This window comes from Oncorhynchus mykiss, chromosome 23 (genome assembly GCF_013265735.2).
Source record: "Oncorhynchus mykiss isolate Arlee chromosome 23, USDA_OmykA_1.1, whole genome shotgun sequence".
Taxonomy (NCBI): Eukaryota; Metazoa; Chordata; class Actinopteri; order Salmoniformes; family Salmonidae; genus Oncorhynchus; species Oncorhynchus mykiss.
In genome coordinates this window covers 30727774-30748565 of record NC_048587.1, presented here as the reverse complement: position 1 = coordinate 30748565, position 20792 = coordinate 30727774, and the positions used below count along the sequence as shown (strand labels likewise).

Genomic DNA, 20792 nt, shown 5'->3' with positions numbered 1-20792 from the left:
GCCGGTATAAGCCGTCATCGTAAATAAGAATTTATTCTTAACCCGATTTGCCTAGTTAAATAAAAGGATACATTTTACATTTTAAAAAATACAGTTGAAGTCAGAAGTTTACATACACAAGTATACATTTAAAAACTCTGTTTCACAGTTCCTGACATTTAATCCTAGTAAAAATTCCCTGTCTTAGGTCAGTTAGGATCACCACTTTATTTTAAGAATGTGAAATGTCAGAATAATAGTGGAGAGAATTATTTATTTTAGCTTTCATTTCTTTCATCACATTCCCATTGGGTGAGAAGTTTACATACACTCAATTCGTATTTGGTAGCATTGCCTTTAAATTGGTTAACTTTGGTCAAACGTTTAGGGTAGCCTTCCACAAGCTTCCCACAATAAGTTGGGTGAATTTTGGCCCATTCCTCCTGACAAAGCTGGTGTAACTGAGTCAGGTTGGTAGGCATCCTTGCTCCTACACGCTTTTTCAGTTCTGCCCACAAATTTTCTATGGGATTGAAGTCAGGTCTTTGTGATGGCCACTCCAATACCTTCACTTTGTTGTCCTTAAGCCATTTTGCCACAACTTTGTAAGTATGCTTGGGGTCATTGTACACTTGGAAGACCCATTTTCGACCAAGATTTAAATACCCGACTTTAGCTTCAATAAATCCAGACTTTTCCTCCCTCATGATGCCATCTATTTTGTGAAGTGCACCAGTCCCTCCTGCAGCAAAGCACCCCCACAACATGATACAGCCACCCCTGTGCTTCACGGTTGGAATGGTGTTTCTTCAGCTTGCAAGCCTCCATTTTCCTCTAAACATAACAATGGTCATTATGGCCAAACAGTTCTATTTTTGTATCATTAGACAAGAGGACATTTCTCTAAAAAGAACGATCTTTGTCCCCATGTGCAGTTGCAAACAATAGTCAGGCTTTTTTATGGTGGTTTTGGAACAGTGGCTTCTTCCATGCTGAGCGGCCATTCAGGTTGTCGATATAGGACTTGTTTTACTGTGGATATAGATACATTTGTACCCGTTTCCTCCAGCATCTCCACAAGGTCCTTTGCTGTTGTTCTGGGATTGATTTGCATTTCTCTCACCAAAGTACATTCATCTCTAGGAGACAGAAAGCATCTCCTTCCATTGCGGTATGATGGCTGCGTGGTATGGTGTTTATACTTGCGAACTGTTGTTTGTACAGATGAATGTGGTACCTTAAAGCATTTGGAAATTGCTCCCAAGGATGAACCAGACTTGTGATCTACAAAAAAAAATCCTGAGGTCTTGGCTGATTTCTTTCGATTTTCCCATGATGTCAAGCAAAGAGGCACTGAGTTTGAAGGTAGGCCTTGAAATACATCCACAGGTACACCTCCAATTGACGTCATTTAGTCTATCAGAAACTTCTAAAGTCATGACAACTATCTGGAATTTTCCAAGCGGTTTAAAAAGTAGTCAACTTCTGACCCACTGGAATTGTGATAGTGAATTATAAGTGAAATAATCTGTCTGTAAACAATTGTTGGGAAAATTACTTGCCTCGTGCACAATGTAGATGTCCTAACCGACTTGCCAAAACTATAGTTTGTTAACAAGAAATTTGTGGAGTGGTTAAAAAAATGAGTTAACTGTATATATGCTGTGGCATAAACACAACCAGTCATGTTTTTATATGATTGTCAAAATCACTTCAAAGGGCTCCTTCACTAGACTACTCATGCACGTTGATCCACTCGCAACACATTTCCAGACACCAACCAGTGGTGAATGGAAAGAGACATCGGTTACAATTTTGGCGACAGAATTAATTGCTCCACTGCTGTCCGCGCGTCTCAGTGTCGGCCACTCATCTCTGCCTAGGCAAAATATCAGTGTTCTCGTCGAACCACATCACATTTTGGAGGGTAAGCTATAGGCCTACCACCCGTTTAAGCCCATTCGCTCATCTTTCATGCCTCAACATTCAGTGATGGTAAATAGTGGTGCAATAGCCTGCAGTTCTTGTGATAGGCTCATGTTTTACTGGTACGGCATACTAGAGGTCGACAGATTATGATTTTTACACCGATACCAATAATTGGAGGACCAAAAAAAGCCGATACCGATTAAATTGGCCGATTTTTTAAATGTATTTGTAATAATGACAATTACAACAATACTGAATGAACACTTATTTTAACTTAGTATTATACATCAATAAAATCATTTTAGCCTCAAATAAATAATGAAACATGTTCAATTTGGTTTAAATAATGCAAAAACAAAGTGTTGGAGAAGTAAAAGTACAATATGTGCCATGTAAGAAAGCTAACGTTTAAGTTCCTTGCTCAGAACATGAGAACATATGAAAGCTGGTGGTTCCTTCAATATTCCCAGGTAAGAAGTTTTAGGTTGTAGTTATTATAGGAATTATAGGACTATTTCCCTCTATACCATTTGTATTTCATTAACCTTTGACTATTCGGTGTTCTTAGAAGCACTTTAGTATTGCCAGTGTAACAGTATAGCGTCCTTCCCTCTCCTCGCTCCTACCTGGGCTCGAACCAGGAACACGTCGACAACAGCCACCCTCGAAGCAGCGTTACCCATCGCTCCACAAAAGCCGCGGACCTTGCAGAGCAAGGGGAACAACTACTCCAAGTCTCAGAGCGAGTGACGTTTTAAATGCTATTAGCGCACACCCCGCTAACTAGCTAGCCATTTCACATTGGTTCCACCAGCCTAATCTTGGGAGTTGATAGGCTTGAAGTCATAAACAGCATTGCGAAGAGCTGCTGGCAAAACGCACTTAATGCTTACGAGCCTGCCATCGCTCAGTAAGACTGCTCTATCAAATCATAGACTTCATTATAACATAGTAACACACAGAAATACGAGCCTTAGGTCATTAATATGGTTGAATCCAGAAACTATCATCTCGAAAACAAAACATTTAGTCTTTCAGTGAAATACGGAACCGTTCTGTATTTTATCTAACGGGTGGCATGCCTAAGTCTAAATATTCTTGTTACATTGCACAACCTTCAATGTTATGTCATAGTTACGTAAAATTCTGGCAAATTAGTTTGCAACGAGCCAGGCGGCCCAAACTGTTGCATATACTCTGACTGCGTGCAATGAACGCAAGAGAAGTGACACAATTTCACCTGGTAAATATTGCTTGCTAACCTGGATTTATTTTAGCTAAATATGCAGGTTTAAAAAGATATACCTCTGTGTATTTATTTTAAGAAAGGCATTGACGTTTATGGTTAGGTACAGTCGTTCAACGATTGTGCTTTTTTCGCAAATGGGCTTTTGTTAAATCATCCCGTTTGGCGAAGTTGGCTGTCTTTGTTAGGAAGAAAGTCTTCAGAGTTCGCAACGAGCCAGGTGGCCCAAACTGCTGCATATACCCTGACTTTGTTGCAAGAGAAGTGACACAAATTAATGTTCATGCAATATTAACTAAATATGCAGGTTTAAAAATATATACACTTGTGTATTGATTTTAAGAAAGGCATTGATGTTTATGGTTAGGTACACGTTGGAGCAAAGACAGTCCTTTTTTGCGAATGCGCACCGCATCGGTTATATGCAAAGCAGGACACGCTAGATAAACTAGTAATATCATCTACCATGTGTAGTTAACTAGTGATTATGATTGATTGTTTTTTATAAGATAAGTTTAATGCTAGCTAGCAACTTACCTTGGCTTCTTGCTGCATTCGTGTAACAGGCAGACTCCTCGTGGAGTGCAATGTAAGGCAGGTGGTTAGAGCGTTGGACTAGTAACGGTAAGGTTGCAAGATTGAATCCCCGAGCTGACACGGTAAAAATCTGTCGTTCTGCCCCTGAACAGGGCAGTTAACCCACCGTTCCTAGGCCATCATTGAAAATAAGAATGTGTTAACTGACTTGCCTAGTTAAATAAAGGTGTAAAAAATAAATAAATAAAATGTATTTTTTTTAATTGGGGGGCCAAATCGGTGTCCAAAAATAAAGATTTCCGATTGTTATGAAAACTTGAAAAATGGGCCATTCCGATTAATCGGTCAACCTCGACGGCATACCCCACTATTTATTTTACCGAACCGCCTTGCTTTAACCGCTGATTTTCAATAAACATTTGGAAACTACATACAGTTTACATGTCAACAATCTAAGCCAAACCAGTCTGTTGCCCCAGTTGCCCACGTGTCGGTTTTGTTGCTAAACAACCAACCCGTCTATAATTTGACATTGTTTTTTAAAATTCTTTATTTTTACAGTGGCATCCACAATTTAGCAGCTGCGATGCATATAGGGGAGACACTGAGCATGTGGTGGCAGGAATACATACTCCTCTTTGAAATGGAAAAGCCTCCATCATCCAGTGGCACGCTCCATGGTGCCAGGCAGGAGGGCAACAAAAACAGCACTCGGTACATGCCTGTCTTGTGATTTGTTTTACTTCTCACATCTGCAACTTAATATTCATGGTGAGAAAATAGTCCATCTGTAAAGCAGTTTAGGCAGATGTGCCAGTGTGGAGAGAGAGAAAGTTACAGTATGCTGTGATTAGCTTACACTTCCTCATCACACTGTGTACTCCTGAATTATAGATCAGCTCAGAGTTCATTGCTCTTCAAGACTGGGTCACATTACAATCAGATAGGGTGTTACTGAAGTGCTACACTTTCAGTTCTGTAGTACTATGTATTGCTGAGATGAAACCGTGTTCTCACAGTGCATCAAAACAGAACATTTTTTGCAATAACAAGGTGTTAAAAAAAATGCAGTTGCTCAAAAATAACCACAACCCTCATTATGCCAGTATGTGGATCCTGTTGACACTGTATGCCAACTAGACAGTGTTCTTTATCCCGATAGACTGGAGTATACTTATGAGACAGTGTGCTCTGCTGACAAACCATGCTTGCTGATATACTAGCCTCTCCCTAATACAGTATTCTGCTGCCGTATGCAGAATGCAGATTTCCCTCCTCCCTTCTCTTCCTCACAGGAAGGGAGGGAAGGAGAAAGGTGAGGTTTGCTCTGAGACGGCTGTGTTTCTCACAGGAACCCAGTCTGTTTAAGCAGCTCACTACCCCCAACTCCCCAGGTTCCACTACCGGCACCTCTCAAACGGGGGAAAGTGTGCAGTAGCGTGAGAGTTGGGGAAGGGGTGGATGGTGGCTTGCTTGCTTACCAACTCAATGCTTGAATCACAACTGTTCTGCACACAGTGGGTTGCCTTAGCAACATCGATGGAGTTTATTCTCCCCAGCCTGGTGAATCTTCCCTGGGCGTCTCGCTCGCACACACATGCGCATGCACACACTTCTGGAGAAGGCAGTGCAGACTTAACTCCTCTACGGTGCAGTGCAAACGTGATGTGATTACGAATATGTAGACAGGCTTAAGCTGGTCAGATAGCAGAAGGAGAAGAGGACATGCAGAGAGGAGAGAGAAAAGCAGGAGAGAGGTAAGAGCGGGAGCAGCTACATGGAAACGAGCTGCACCACAGCAGGCTTCCTCTCTCACACTGTAACACACCAGTCTCTCACCACATGTGACAGACAAGGAAAGCGCTCCTATTGTTGAGTATTTCAAGAAAAGCTGGAGAACAATAAACCTTTAGACAGGATTGTAGGTCCAATTCAGAGCTGAGATAAGCGTGCACAAGTGGGACTTTCACATAAATTAATCTCTAATTTAATGAGTTCAGGGCAAAGATTTCAGAATACCTCCCTGTGTGAATAGTGGCATAAAACATGGTCTCTAATGTGCTTGGTTATATCAGATGTGCTGTAATGTAGGTCAGAATCAAATCCTCTGGCCGTAAATGACTGTACACATACCAAATTTCATAGCTTTAGCGCTGATTTGGATACATGACAAACATCTCATCAACGCATCCATGTTATAATACCAGCGGTCACAGTCAGTAGTACCACCACCAACTGATCAAACTACCCCACGAGTCAGACTGTCAATGACCCTTGTTAGCGAGGCCAAACGAGAAACCGAAGGACCCAGTCAGATGGACAGACTTCATGCATGCGAAGGAGGAGAGTACATAGCTATTAGTCCTGTCCTCCCTTTGTTTCCAGAGCTATCAGTTAGAGTGGTTTTAATATAGCCCCCTGGGGATGCTGCTGTTGCTCATGACCAAGATAGAGGCACCTCCACGAGGACAGCCTTGGCCCACACTGCCACCACTCAAGAGACTAGCATCTGGTGGCAGGTACCAACACTGCCCTGTCTCTCCTACAGATCAGGCTCTTTTCTTTCTACTTTAATCTAAATTCATCTTGAAATGTGCTGTTCTTTTACACATGCTCATTAAGACAACTACAGTGTAATTTGACTATGGAGAAGTGCACCTGCTGGAGTGTCTGTACTGTAATATCATGACAATACTTACTATAGATAGAAAGAGTGGTGTAACTCAAGGTGCGAGAGTACCGAACTCTCGTATTTCTGTACTAAAGCAGGTCATGGTGACAGATCTTTTACTCTGTCACAGGGATGTCCTCAGGCAGACATCCCCCTTTATATGATCTATGAGGAGGCCACAGAGGGGTGATTGCACCAATTATCAACCTTGGTCGAGGCTTAATAGAACACTCGCCAAGCTCTTCTGCGGAATACGCTTTCATGAATTAAAAACCTCTCATTAAGCTATATTAAGACAGGGGCAGTACTCATCCAATTATAATTTCTCTGAACACGGCGAGGTCACTGACAATCTTTTTTTGTATAGATAGTCATGATGCTATTCTCTATTATACTTTGCTCCCGTGTGGCTTTAGGGGCATTGGCTACACAGCAATGCAGAATCTAGATAAAGGCTTGGTTTGATCCGATCCACGTTAGATCTGCGCTAATTTCTGATGGAGCTGACGTGACGGCCTTTACCGTGAATGTGATCTCTGCGAAAGTCAGGGGAAAGGCCATTAAAAGCTGCAATGTCAGCTGTCCAGCGTGCTGTGCTATGAATTGAATTCTGGCCTCAATCTATATTGCATCTGCCAAATAAAAAAATAAACCAACAAAATGACAACCCTGCAAAGAAAGACTGGCGATGATGTGCATGTACCAGCTATCGGCACAGCTCTGACATCAACAGGACATTTAGGCTTAGCATGTGAGATTGCATGAGTAGATGCATTTAGCCCCGAGCTACAAGTAGCCTACATGCCCTAATAAACTGATCTGCTCATGTTTCAAATGCAAAGGCCATGAAAGAAATCCCTTAGGGATCAGGCATACGCAGTTCCAAAATTAAATAAATGTTGTGAATTGCCGATGATTCAAAGAAAGCAAAAGAACCTCTGGCTTGAACCTTTCCCATATTAACACACACTTAAATATTTCCATGATGAAGTCCAAGACAAAAACAACAACATCCATCCTATGCTCTGCTCTCGCCATCTCAGCCCTCTGGCCCACTAACAGACTGTCTTTGTGTAGGTCAGCAAGCCTCAGCCGCTAGGGGAACTCAGTCCCCTGGAGCCTCCAAAACAAGGTCCACTACTCCGGGGATAGATAGAGACATACAGCATTAAAGTGTCATATGTGGAGGATTATTTAGCATTTGGATGATAGCAGAGAGGATGTGAGCTGTGAGTGTGCCAACTCATCTTTAAATGGCTTCTAAAATGGGCATGGGGTAGGGGTGAGGTCAAAAGATACATTAGGCTCAGTGCCCTGAGGACCAGGCCCTGTGTGTGAATGGAGCGCTGTTCCCTTTAATGCAGTGAAAACAAAACGAGCTACTGCCTTAACACACCCCAAAGCAAAGCAGTGCTAAAGGGTGATGTTACACAGCAGGTCCACTCTTCAATTCACATCGGTACTGAAAAGTGTAGGGCTAAGTCATCTTTTTATTTTTTTACTTGACGTGAAGCTACGCACATGGAATTTGTTTGGCTGGCAAGAGCTCCAGAAAAATCTGCATGCATGCCAAACAGAGACCACCAAATAAATAGGCCTAACAATCATTTGGATTGAGTAACCAAGAAGAGAAACCTTCATATGACCAATCAACAATACTGGCAAACCCAAATATCATTACTAGGAATGCACTTAAAATGTTCGGAAAAATGTAAAATTACCATTTCCAGTGTGAAATAGAGTTAATAAGTTAGATCTCAAAACCACCTTCTGGACTCTGGACTCTGAATCACCAGGTAGTACTCAGTGAACTGTTGAGTATTTGGAAAGCACTCCTCACAGTTGAATTCAGTGGACTACGAAGTACCTGGGAGCGATGCAGCCACCAATGATTACCACAGGCCCTGATCCTTATGACCAAAGCCTAGCTAAGGAAGGTATTACGTGCAGTTGAGTAATGAGGATCCTGAAAGAACATGACAAAGAATCAATAGCCTACTTCGTAAATAAAAGGAGATGCCATTCTTTAAATGAAAATCTTGTGCACTCCTAGTGTAATAAAAAGTCAGAACTAGGAAAGCGTTGGTTCTAATCAATCATTCCTTCTGACAGAAACAAGTCATGAGCATTGTTCCTTCCTACAAAACCCAGCCGCAATACAGTGTCATACCGTAGTAACACAGTATCCATGACAACAGCAATAGCACTCAATGAGCGACTACAAATATTTAAGCAGATAAGTGCAATAGCAGAAACATGACAAAATGCATATTATGCATGCCGATGAGAGCGGACTGAATAAATAAATTAAAATATATATGAAAGACATTATGGAACTATAGGCCACTCCACTTTAACAACCTCTGCACAAAGTCATTTTCCACATGTCCCAAGACACTGGTGCACTAATAGGATGGGTGGATGGATATATGGGATCCCAGAGGAATGGAGGTCTGTAGTCTGACACCGGAGCTCTGAAGAGGAGTGTTAGCTTAAGTATTACATTTGTTCAGTTGCAGGAAACTTTGAGCGGAGTCAGCACGATCAGTAGCTTAATAATGTTCCTCCTCCCGAGATTCAAGAGTGAAGCTACAGTGCAGAATCGACAGACAAAAGGATGGTAGAGCTGCCAACATAACCACCCTATATGCCAAATGAGCCCTGCAGCGTCTACGTGCCCACTTTAGTATGATGTTAACTCCATTAGTTGAAAACCTAGAGAATTGATTACATTTCCATCTAGAACACGTAAGATTAAAAAGGGATGAATTAAAAAGCAGGAACAACTGGGACCACAGCAAAGAAAAGCAAAGACATTGTTCAATGTCAAAGTGCCTCTCTCTAGACTTTGATCAGCCCCAGTGGTGAATGGTTGGGGCCCGCTGGCCTGTTTTCCACTAGCCTAGTTTAGGATCAGCCAGGCAGGCCAGTCATAGAGGTCTATAACCAGCAGCACTGAAGCACCAGGGTGAACCTTAGACAGGGCAGATATAGCAACTTAAGGCTGGATAGTAGGCAATCCAGAGCCTAGGAATAAGGAGTAGTGTGCTGGAGGACGCTTCAATTCAAGACCTCAATAAAATCAAGGTGTCTGTTGACCAGACCTTTAATCTGAAATCATTCTTACACATTAACCAATATCATAAGACTGGGCTGTTCTTGTTTCAGTGGAGCAATTACTTGTGTTCACTAATCAGCTAATATATATATAATATTATAATTGCTGAAAGTCACGAAAGAAACGTAAAAAAAAGCCAAGCAGTGTTTGCTGGCAGCTGGTCCACTGATCTCAGTCAAGTAGTTGTCATTCACACCAAAGGCCAGCCCTCCATCAAATCTCAACCCTTGATGAATGTGAATGAGGTAATCAAGTGGATTTCAAACAAGTCAAACGGACTACGCAGGTCTACACAAAACACCACAAGAATCACTGCCGTCCACATGAAAGGAAAATAGCATGGCGTTTCCAGTTAACAGAGTAGTTGATTGTGGGTGGTAAAGCCACAACGACAATTGAGAGACTTGCTACAAACAGTGGTGGCTTCACTGGATTGACAATATATAAAACATGAGGTTAGCACAAAGGCAGGAAAGGCTAGGAAAAGATTGATGACACCCACCGTAGAAGCATTCATTGTGCATCTAAGGCTAATGCTTTCAGCTTGACATGGCCACTTGGAGAGTTGATGTTCTTACTTAACCCAAGCGGCTAATAAGGGTATTAAGACTCTTGGCTTTGTGACAGATTATTTTGAAAGACATTTTGAGAGGGCCTAGCAGAGCTTTCAAGGCTTATGACATTAATGTCGATAAACAATGGCCCTGCGTAGTGAGATGTTCCAGGAAGGTCGCTTAGCCAAGCATGTAATAGCAGTGTCCAGAGTCCTGGTCATCATCCTACTCTACAATATGGTATGTTGATGAGCATTGGGCTTATGGGATGTGACTGCGTAATTTCTGCTTTGAGACTTGCAGATGACGATAGGAAGATCGATGGTGGCCGACTGGAGGGAACATCTCTGTCCGGATTGAGGAGAGGATTTCCCATGGCTGTGTCAGACTGTTCTGCTGGGTAACCTGATATGATCTAATGCAGTGAAAACATCAGCCAAGCAGCGAAACTGAAACACTACTGGCAGACAGCTTTTAAAGTTACTATAGTGGGTAAGTAACTCCTCATAGTGTGTCCGTTTTAATACTGTTCTGAGCGCTCACAAAACTGAAACCAAAATACATCCCAGATCTTCATTAGTCAAAGCGTGAGACGGAGAACCACATTAGTGTGCTGCGTTTCAGCTCCAAAAATGTCTAACATGTCTGCATGCAGTTCCCTTCCATTTATAGAAGCCTCCGTGACATCTGGATGGAGGTCCCCTTGCCACATCACACCAGCCACAGACATCTTCAAATATGTGTGTGTTTATACTTATTTTCCAATGTGTGTGTATTTGTTTATAGGCTAGTTTAAACTTGATTTTGTGCACGTGTGTGTGTGTGTGTGTGTGTGTACACACAAGGCAGTCTCCACTGAAACGTGTCTTGCTGACAAACCTCAGGGTAGAAAATGTCATTGATCCCAAAGAGCAAAGAAGCTAATGGCTTTAACAGATCAGCACAATGAACCAGACCTCAGCACCAGATGTAATCTGTATCATTTTTCCATTAGAGCTTTAGGGTTAACTGCCCACTCACCTGGTAGTACGACTTTATCTGCCGGATCAGGATGGAGAGGTTTTGTATGCGCAGTGTTGAGTCATTGTTCACTTTCTTGTTGGTTCTTTGAACAGTGGCTTTTGGATTTCTGTGGGGAAAAAATAGATGAGAATAAGAGCAGAGTAGACAAATCCGTTTGTAAATTGTCTTTCTGCCTTTCAGTCAGTCAGTAAAATGCTGCATTAGCAGTACAGTGTTAAATCAGTGTTTGACATTTCTCATGGTTGTGTTGATGACCCCAGTACGAACAGAGCTAAAACTAAACCAGGACTCTCCAACCCTGTTCCAGGTGAGCTACCTTCCTGTAGATGTTCAATCCAACCCCAGTTGTAACAAACCTGATTCAGCTGATCAACCAGCTAATTATAACAAATCAGGTACACTAGATTACAGTTGGAGCGAAAACCTACAGGACAGTAGCTCTCCAGGAACAGGGTTGGAGAGCCCTGGTCTAAACTTTGGAACGTTTGTCTGTGTTCCAGGACAGTTTGTAGTGAAAACAACTCACTTAACTATTACTCGAGAGTCTGGTGTGAGAATCACAGAGGGAGTGCATTCTAGTATAGTCAAGGAGTACTATTGAGATGTGCTGCCCCAGGGCTAGGAGCGTAACTGTTATCAGGAGTGTCAACCTGCATTAACAGACATTCCAGACATACTAAGCATGGGTGTGGAACTTCAGAACAATACGTATTTTCCTTGCTCTGAGTGTATGAGGAATGCATGACATTCTACTAGCCGACTAGGTGAAATACCTGCCGATGTGCCCTTGAGCAAGGCACTTAACTCCGATTGCTCTTGTAAGTCACCCTGGATAAGAGTGTCTGCTAAATGACTAAAATGTAAAAAATGTCAATGCAATTCCAACAATCTGCCTTTAATGAATCAACATTTTAGTCATTAATCATGCATTCTAAATCATTTAGCATTATTATTTTCAAAACTACATTCATTACACTTTATGAGGAATACATTATGAAACTACCTGAAATTCAAAAAAAAGGGGTATTGAATTGAATTCTTGAACACTGACAGGACAAAAGCAGAGGAATTTCCCCTCATCTGTCCTCACAGACCACCAAGGTTGACCCAATTTCTGAGTCCCTCTCATCTACTGTCTGTTAGTTCAGAGCTGTGCTTTGATGATCATCAACCAAAAGGTTTTGGACCAACATGGTTTACAAGCTCAGAGATTAAACACACGCAGGCCTCCACTGGGCTCCTTCACTGGCCAGATGGCTTCAGTTCAGTCTCTGGATGCTCTCCTCTGACCTCATTTCTTACTGAAGCCAATCTGATGGTGCGTCCATGCAGCGTTCCAATGATCTACTGGTCTGGAGATTTAAAAGCGTCGCTGATAAAGCGAATGATCTCCCAATGTTGGAGGATGGGACAATTATTTTTGACAACAAAATCTCTAAATTTGTTGTATGGCCATTAAACCCAAATGGCATGGCATGTTCATTAACTTCTTTGGGACTGGGGGGCAGTATTGAGTAGCTTGGATGAATAAGGTGCCCAGAGTAAACTGCCTGCTACTCAGGCCCAGTTGCTAATATATGCATATTATTAGTAGATTTGGATAGAAAACACTGAAGTTTCTAAAACTGTTTGAATGATGTCTGTGAGTACAACAGAACTCATATGGCAGGCAAAAACCTGAGAAAATCAGGAAGTGGGAAATCTGAGGTTTGTAGTTTTTCCATGTCATTGCTTATCGAATATACAGTGTCAATGGGGTCCTATTGCACTTCCTAAGGCTTCCACCAAATGTCAACAGTCTTCAGAATGTTGTTTGAGGCTTCTACTGTGAAGGAGGGGGGGAATGAGAGCTGATTGAGTGAGGGGTCTCGGCAGAGTGCCATGAGCTGATCACGTGCTCTCACGTGAGAGCAACCTGCGTTCCATCGCATTTCTACAGACAAAGGAATTCTCCGGTTGGAACATTATTGAAGATTTATGTTAAAAACATCCTAAACATCCTCAACATCCTCAACATCCTATTGATTCTATACATAATTTGACATGTTTCTAAGAACTGTAATAGGACTTTGTCTGAACGTATGCCTGGACTTGCCCGCGCCTCGTGAGTTTGGATTGTGTACTAAACGTGCAAACAAAAAGGAGGTACTTGGACATAGATGGACTTTATCGAACAAATCAAACATTTATTGTGGAACTGGGATTCCTGGGAGTGCATTCTGATGAAGATCAAAGGTAAGTGAATATTTATAATGCTATTTCTGACTTATGTTGACTCCACAACATGGCGGATATCTGTAAGGCTTTATTTTGTTGTCGGAGCGCTGTACTCAGATTATTGCATGGTGTGCTTTTTTGGTAAAGCTTTTTTGAAATCTGACACAGCGGTTGCATTAAGGAGAAGTGTATCTATAATTCCATGCATAACACTTGTATTGTCATCAACATTTATGATGAGTATTTCTGTAAATTGATGTGGCTCTCTGCAAAATCACCGGATACTTTGGAAGCAAGACATTATTGAACCTAACGCGCCAATGTAAACTGAGATTTTTGGATATAAATATGAACTTAATCGAACAAAACATACATGAATTGTGTAACATGAAGTCGTATGAATGTCATCTGATGAAGATCAAAGGTTAGTGATTAATTTTCTCTATTTCTGCTTTTTGTGACTCCTCTCTTTGGCTGGAAAAATGGCTGTGTTTTTCTGTGACTAGGTACTAACCTAACATAATCGTTTGCTGTGCTTTCGTCGTAAAGCCTTTTTGAAAATCGGACACTGTGGCTGGATTTACAACAAGTGTATCTTTAAAATGGTGTAAAATACGTGTATGTTTGAGGAATTTTAATTATGGGATTTCTGTTGTTTTGAATTTGGCGCCCTGCAATTTCACTGGCTGTTGGCAAGGTGGGACCCTACCGTCCCACATATCCCAGAGAGGTTAAATCTATTGTAAACAGGGTTGTGTGTTTACCTGCATGAGTGCATGTACATGTGTAGCATGTGCGTGCAGTCATACATGCCTGCATCTGTGATCCAAGCTTTCAGCATTCATGTCTAACACAACCTCATGTGTACACGGCTAATTTCAAATGAACCTTGCACAATTTCTCCCCTCACCATTAACTCTGTTCTAGATTTGGCTTCCATGGAATTAGAACACTCGGTGAGGGATAAAATGAACCTCTTTAATGCGCCTCGGTCATAATACTCATAATGGAAAAATAGGCCCGTTGCCAAGCAACTGATAAAATAGAATAAACAGAGTTTCCAGCATCTTCCTGAAACCCCCTGTATTGTTAAGACTTAGCAGTTGGCCTATAAAAATTTGAATGGCACTTCATAAGACCAGAGAGCTATCATTGAACTATGATAAATAAAATGACAACATTCATGATTTTTTATGAAAGCAACTGTCCTGAGAAGGGGAGCGGGTGTCAATAGGCATTTTGATCAGCTATGCTCCCACACACACACACTGTCCCCTCAGTCTTGCAAATCAGAAAGACAGGGTCCACTTTAAGGGCACTTTGAATAGCACTGGCCACATGACCCCACCGCTCACTCAGAGCCTCTCTAGAGGAGCACTTTGGGGGTGGGGTCATCTTAACCCCTAATTAAATAGCATGGAGGGAGCTGAAATCCTTTCAAGCCGAGCATTGGCTGCACATAGGGAGCTGGGAAGGAGGATGCTAATTTAGTAACTAACTTCTCTATACATCACAGAGCCAGAAACACAGCCAATTCAATGTGCCTTGAAAACACAAAACCCAATCCCGCCGTGGCTCAGTTTTTTTAGGCCGAGGCCTTCTCTACTCCTCCTCCCTCATTGGACTACATCACCCCCAGTGTTAGTGACTGCAGGAACCTGAATAGGGCACTTTGTGAGGTAGACAAAACCCAAATAATGTACCACGATGATCATATAGGCTTCAGACAATGGGGAGTCAACATACAAGTCAATAGTCAATGCAGAGCACAGTACTGCCCAGGGCGCTCCTGCGTTGCATTGGGAAATAACCTACTTCTGACATGCGGCATCAAAGTCAACGGGAGCAGAGAGTAGAGCAGGGGCAGGCTGCCCAGCACGAGGAGGACAGAGCCAGTGAGCCTCTCAGTCCAAACACACTAGTGGGGAGGAGTGATTACTTCCCAGGCACATGGAGGGCTAGCTGGGGGAATCACCAGAGAGGAATGTGGATGATGACTACAGTTGTCCCACTATGGTGAGGCGGTGTTCAGAACTATGCAGGCAGGATGACAGTGTGTGTGTGTCTCATGGAGCTGCTATAGTGTTGCCCAATCATTTCCATTTTTCAGCTCAAAGCTCCTGAAAGCCACAACCGGTATCACGGCAATCTACTGTAACATACTCTTTCTACAGTACAGCACACGTTATAATATCCAGGGAGAGGGAACAGCTGCAGTAGGTTCTGCACCTCGGCCTTATTTTCGTGGCCTTGTGCTTTAACAGGTAGTTTGGTTCTGTATGAAGCTGTGTGTCATTCATGTACATTTCCATAGGGCCGTTCGTTCCTATTCCTGTGAGTCTCTGCATGGCCTTGTTAAAGCAGTACCCTTTCAAGGTCACAACAGCTGCTTCCTGCATGTCTGACTCACAGGGCTTTTTTCCAGCTTATAACATCCTCCTTCAATACCGTAGTCTAGTGACCATGTGAGTGAAGCACAAGACATCAGGCATAATAATAAATGCCCACTGTTTACATTACCATCCAAAAACAGAACCACGAGCTCTGTTGTGTTCACACCAACCATAGGTAGACACGGAGAGGTCTTGGTTCAGGCAGATAAACGGAATGTCGGCCCGGAAGAGTGGGAGATGCGACGCAGGGAGGATGGTCATTAATGTTTGGTCTGTGGCAGATAACGGGAAAGCAGCATGGTGTGGGATGTCTGTCTTGCTGGCTGTCAGTGGTAGCCTATGACTGAAGCCTTTGATCTCCAAAGGAAAAATAACCTAGCTTAGGGAAATTCAACAAATATACACCAGCCGTCCAGCAAGAATCCAAACTATACCCAGTCTTCCTAAGCAGGAGAGAAAACAAAAGCAGGAAGCATGCTGCTCAGTGAAAACACAGGGAGACAGCGTGCATGGAGACGTGTTGTGGTTCAGCAGTGTTGCAGAGGTGGTGGTTGTGATGCCGTCCTGTCTTATCACCCGTTTTTTTTCCAGTTGAAAAAAAACAACAACCTCTTTGTGTGAATTGGGGAGCTGCTGGAGATTTTAATCCTATATGGATTAAGTTAATTCAACTGTTGTCCTTCAACAGAGCTTCCTCTAAACTGCTGCACCACTGCGTTAAGTGGCCATGTCGCGTTGGAAGTGGGCCGCACTCGTCTGTGATTTTGTCCTGACTGGAGGTGTTGAGGGAGAGGCTCAGGAACAATGAGCATTTGGTTTCCCTACAGCTGCTGCACAGCTTCAGGTGGAATTAACGTGTGTGTGTGTGTGTCACATGCTCATTAGTCTCATTTATCTGAGTTTCATGGACTGGGGTGATGTATTTGAGCACTGAAGTGGAAAACAGCACACTAACAATATCACTTCCAGAATTGAGGGGGATGTAGTTACCCTTGATACATAAATTTAGCTTCAAAAACAGGTTTAGCTCTAAATTGTGCTACAATTTGGCCTTGAGGTCAACCATCCCAGACACTGAAAATGCAGCCATTCACCTTATTACAACAGTGGACCTGAACCATTGTAATGTATGCCAGTACAACCAGAAAAAATAAGAACCTGCTTTTTGACCAATGCAATGAGAAGAGAGAAATTTCACTTCTGTCCAGTCTGTGCTCCACACAAGAAAACAGACCTACAGTACATTGCTGAAAGGTGGTCTAATTGGCTGGGCAGTAGTGACTGAGGCGCAGGACAGTGACACCATGCCATCTGTGAGTCCAACTAGCCGTTAGATAATCCAGCAGGGCCTCTGTGCTTCCTGGACAACTTAAGTCTGCCTGCCTCCCTGTCAACAGCTTGGAGAGATACTACAAAATAAACATACAGATGCTTAAATCATTTGGAGCCCTTATCTGTGTACAGTACATGATGAACCACACACATACAGTATTCAACACGAGAAGATTCAAATGGTAGTAAGCCAAACTCACTATTTGTACATCAAGCACTGCAACTCGTTACATGTTCATTTTATGCAGTACATGATACACCCTCTACTTCAAAGCATGCGAATCTGAAGGTCTACACAGCTCTGTGCTAGATGGATGATGCCTGTACGCCTAGTAGAAATGTGGTTTTAAATGGATTGTTTGATCTATCAGACATCCATTTATCTTTCTAATGGCTGCTCATGGACAAGACTGAGCACCCCTTTACGAGGCTACATTGATCATAGGCAGGTCAATACCAAGTATGCCTACCGTTACACCCACGATAACAGCACTCGGCAGGAGTTTCAACACAGACTTGGGCAGTGAGAGTGCGTATTGTTGGGCAAAGCCATCAACTTTACAGACCCGCTGGGCAGTTAATCTTTTTCATCACTTAACGCAGCTCTCCACTCTGCATACAAACTCAGCGTCACTGCAGACAACATTAAGTTTAGTAGAAATGGCATGTTGAATAAACTGAAGTCATATGAGCTGTAACATGGTTAACATGAACTAAATCTACACTTTTGTACAACTTCACTAAATAAACTGGAAGTCTGAGTTTTGATATGGCCGAATCAACTAAACCAAGGACAAACATGGGGGGGAATAATAATAACTTCATCCAGCACAAGGTAAATATTTACCAGTGAATATCTTAAACCAGCCAACGGAAGATGAATATGTAGCCTTGACGAAACGGAGAGTGAGACAAAGACCTGCTTCCCAACAGATTTTGACAATGTGCCTTCTGTGTGGGAGTCTTGCTGGGCAGACGAGTGCCAACAGCTGCCCAAAACTGACTGTGCACGCGTGCACGCACGCACGCACACACACACACACAAAGAGCTAGGATGAAGTGACTGGCCAGCCCCAACACCCTGCTGGCCAGACAAGCAAAGCTAAACTACAGTTCATTTAAACTGAAAACTGCTCTTGGGATGAAAATCAACAAATCCAAATATTAGTCTTTGACTGATTATATTGGCAATTATAAACAAGGCCTACTGGTATGACTGGAGTAATGGATATGAATACAATACCAAATTTGCCAAAAAAAAAAAAAAAAAAAAAAAAAAAAACACACACCCGAGTAGAGTTTGCAAGGTCATTGGCAACCTAGTAAGATTTGAGGCCTGATGAGTGTTGCCAAGGCAGCATGAGCACAGCTAGTACCTGGAAACTGTGAGCTAACTGATACTCTGGGCCAGTAGAGATTAGACCTGTTAATAGAATGTGTGAGAAGTAACAAGCTCATAGTGTGAGAAGAAAGTGCTCTGCAATAACAAAAAATGAATTTATTTGATGTCTGCCATCTGATTTTGAATCCAGAGTGATAATGCCCATAATAAATAACTTGGGTTAGGGTTCATTCTACTCATACAGGATAAGTAGGCCAAAGTTGACATAGGCTACCTTTTAATGCAAACCTAGCCCAGACAAAAGCATGGGTGGAAACCAGCTTCTTTTGTATAGTGCGTGTCAGTGGTCATGGCAGAGATGGATGGATTCCTCATTTCTACTTCTCCTCAAGGGGTAGGCTGGGTGAGTGAGGTAGAATAGCTGCCCTCTGTATTATTCTAGCAGGCAAGAAGAGCAAGCGCCCGGGAGAGGAGGTCTTCAGCAGGCTGCAGATTGCAATTCACATTCTGACATGTCAGTGACTGACTGCTCGAGTGGAAGATGACCTGCTGCAGACTCCGCCATCAATACAGAACTCGTGAAACGGTCTGCTTCAAAATACCTACAACTCATTCTGATTAGACCACCTAATCTAGTTGCATCGATGGCTGACATACTTCACTAGTGAAATGTGTCTGTGGAACTCGTTTAACATGTTTTGTCCTGAATTTGTGTCATGAATCCACCGTAACCTACAGTGCTGGGCAAAACTTGATGAGAGTGGCCAATGGATCAGAAGCATGCGTGGCCATTCATTCATGAAAGACAGAGAGCACCCATAAATGACAGACAGGCTACTACTTACATCTCAAGCATGATCTCGTTTAAATAAATGCCATCCAACAATTCAATGTATTCCGATAGTTTGGTGCCATCGTTTCCTGATGAATGCCCAGCCGCCTTAACCTGAAAAATATGACAATACACACCAAACCTGTCAGCAAAACCAAATCACTTGTTAAACAGGGCATTTATTTTGGATACCCTGATTAATTGCTTTGCTCAAATTCCCATAGAATGGTTAATTAGGGTGCCTTACCCAGGCGACCAATGGCGTGAGCAGAAATTGTTCCAACAATGGCGTAAAAACCTCACTTTCCATTTCCTTGTGTTGGACAGCGACAATTCCAGAGAATTTGAATTAAACTGTATTTTCTCGTTGTCGGGAAATGTTCTTCGCGTCGCCTTTCACCCCTCCGAACGCGTCCTTAATTTAGACGCCGCTCATGTGGTTGATTTAATTAAACAGACACAACTTTTGCCGATAAAGAAAACAAGTCAATGACGTCGGGTTTTGCTGAAAATGTATCCACAATTATCGTATCTGATACCCGAGATAAACATGTTAACGTTACCCTCCTTGAGAAGGACTCCCATCACATTTTTTTGAAAAACCTTGAATCCCATCTAGCCTGTGCCCGTCAAGGCAGCTTACCTACCTACAGCTAAATGTCTTTAACTAAGACATTAGACCTGTACAGGTAGGCTAATAATAAAGAACATGCTCCATGAAAACCTAACGTTGATCTGATAAAACACAGAACTAGTAGTAAGCCTAAAGACAGTAACTGGTTTCCTCCAATGGACGTCGAGTTACAATACTCTTTTAAAAAATGTATTCCTTTCCCCATCACGTTCTTTTAAGTCGTGAAGGTCGCATATTTTTCCCCAATAAAACCAACGACTGTTCCAATAGAATTGGGCAGAGGTGTCTTTCTTCTGTCATGTAGTATTCCCTTCTTCCAGCCAAGTGACTAACGGCTGAATAGCCTACTACTGACATGAGTTTACTGATGGCGCTAGACTAAGTACCGCCTCCACGGGCTCAACTCCGGCTCAACTCCGTTTTGTTTCATTCCAGCGTACTCAGCGGACGTGTCTTCTTCCGCCAAAATCAACTGCGCTCAAGAAAATAGGGCTGCAGCACGTTGTCATTAACAGTTCCACCTCCACATTAAATGGATTATGTTGTATGGAGACTATAGACTACATTAGCAGGACATAATGATTCACATTTGATGTCTTCTTTGTCAATGAATATTGTCAAAGTGAGTGTGTCAGTAGGACTATGCAGTGTGTGTGTGTGTGTGTGTGTGTGTGTGTGTGTGTGTGTGTGTGTGTGTGTGTGTGTGTGGCATGCTGGCTGGCTGGCTGCCAATGTAGGTTATGGGTAGTATTCATATAAATGATCTCAAACAACATGACTAGAAAAATCATTAGTGTTACCACACAGAGATCAATAAGAATGTCCAGACAAATCCTTGTATTAATGATTGAAAGAAATCCTCATCTGCCCATCTATAGATATATCCTGATGTTGATTGATTAAAAAAAACAGTACTCTTCAATTTGTGTAATACTTGCATGCCAGTGCACATATCATTTATCCTCAAACACGCACAACCCTTTGA

General features: G+C 42.4%; 1 protein-coding gene across 7 annotated transcripts in view; it reads right to left on the bottom strand.

Annotated features, from left to right (window-relative positions):
* Positions 1–20178, bottom strand: part of LOC110502565 (girdin) — an 88301-nt gene extending 68123 nt beyond the window's left edge. For 4 of the 7 annotated variants that reach the window (XM_036960150.1, XM_021580698.2, XM_036960151.1 and 1 more), the window contains exons 1-3: positions 19421–20178; positions 19187–19287; positions 11055–11163 (exon numbers count right to left, since the gene is read on the bottom strand). In XM_036960150.1, the coding sequence (XP_036816045.1) occupies positions 11055–11163; positions 19187–19287; positions 19421–19483 (273 nt within the window). In that variant the 5' untranslated portion in view covers positions 19484–20178. The remainder of the gene's footprint in view (positions 1–11054; positions 11164–19186; positions 19288–19420) is intronic. The other 3 variants (XM_036960152.1, XM_036960155.1, XM_036960156.1) reach the window with 1 other exon arrangement.
* Between the last annotated feature and the right edge of the window lie 614 nt (positions 20179–20792).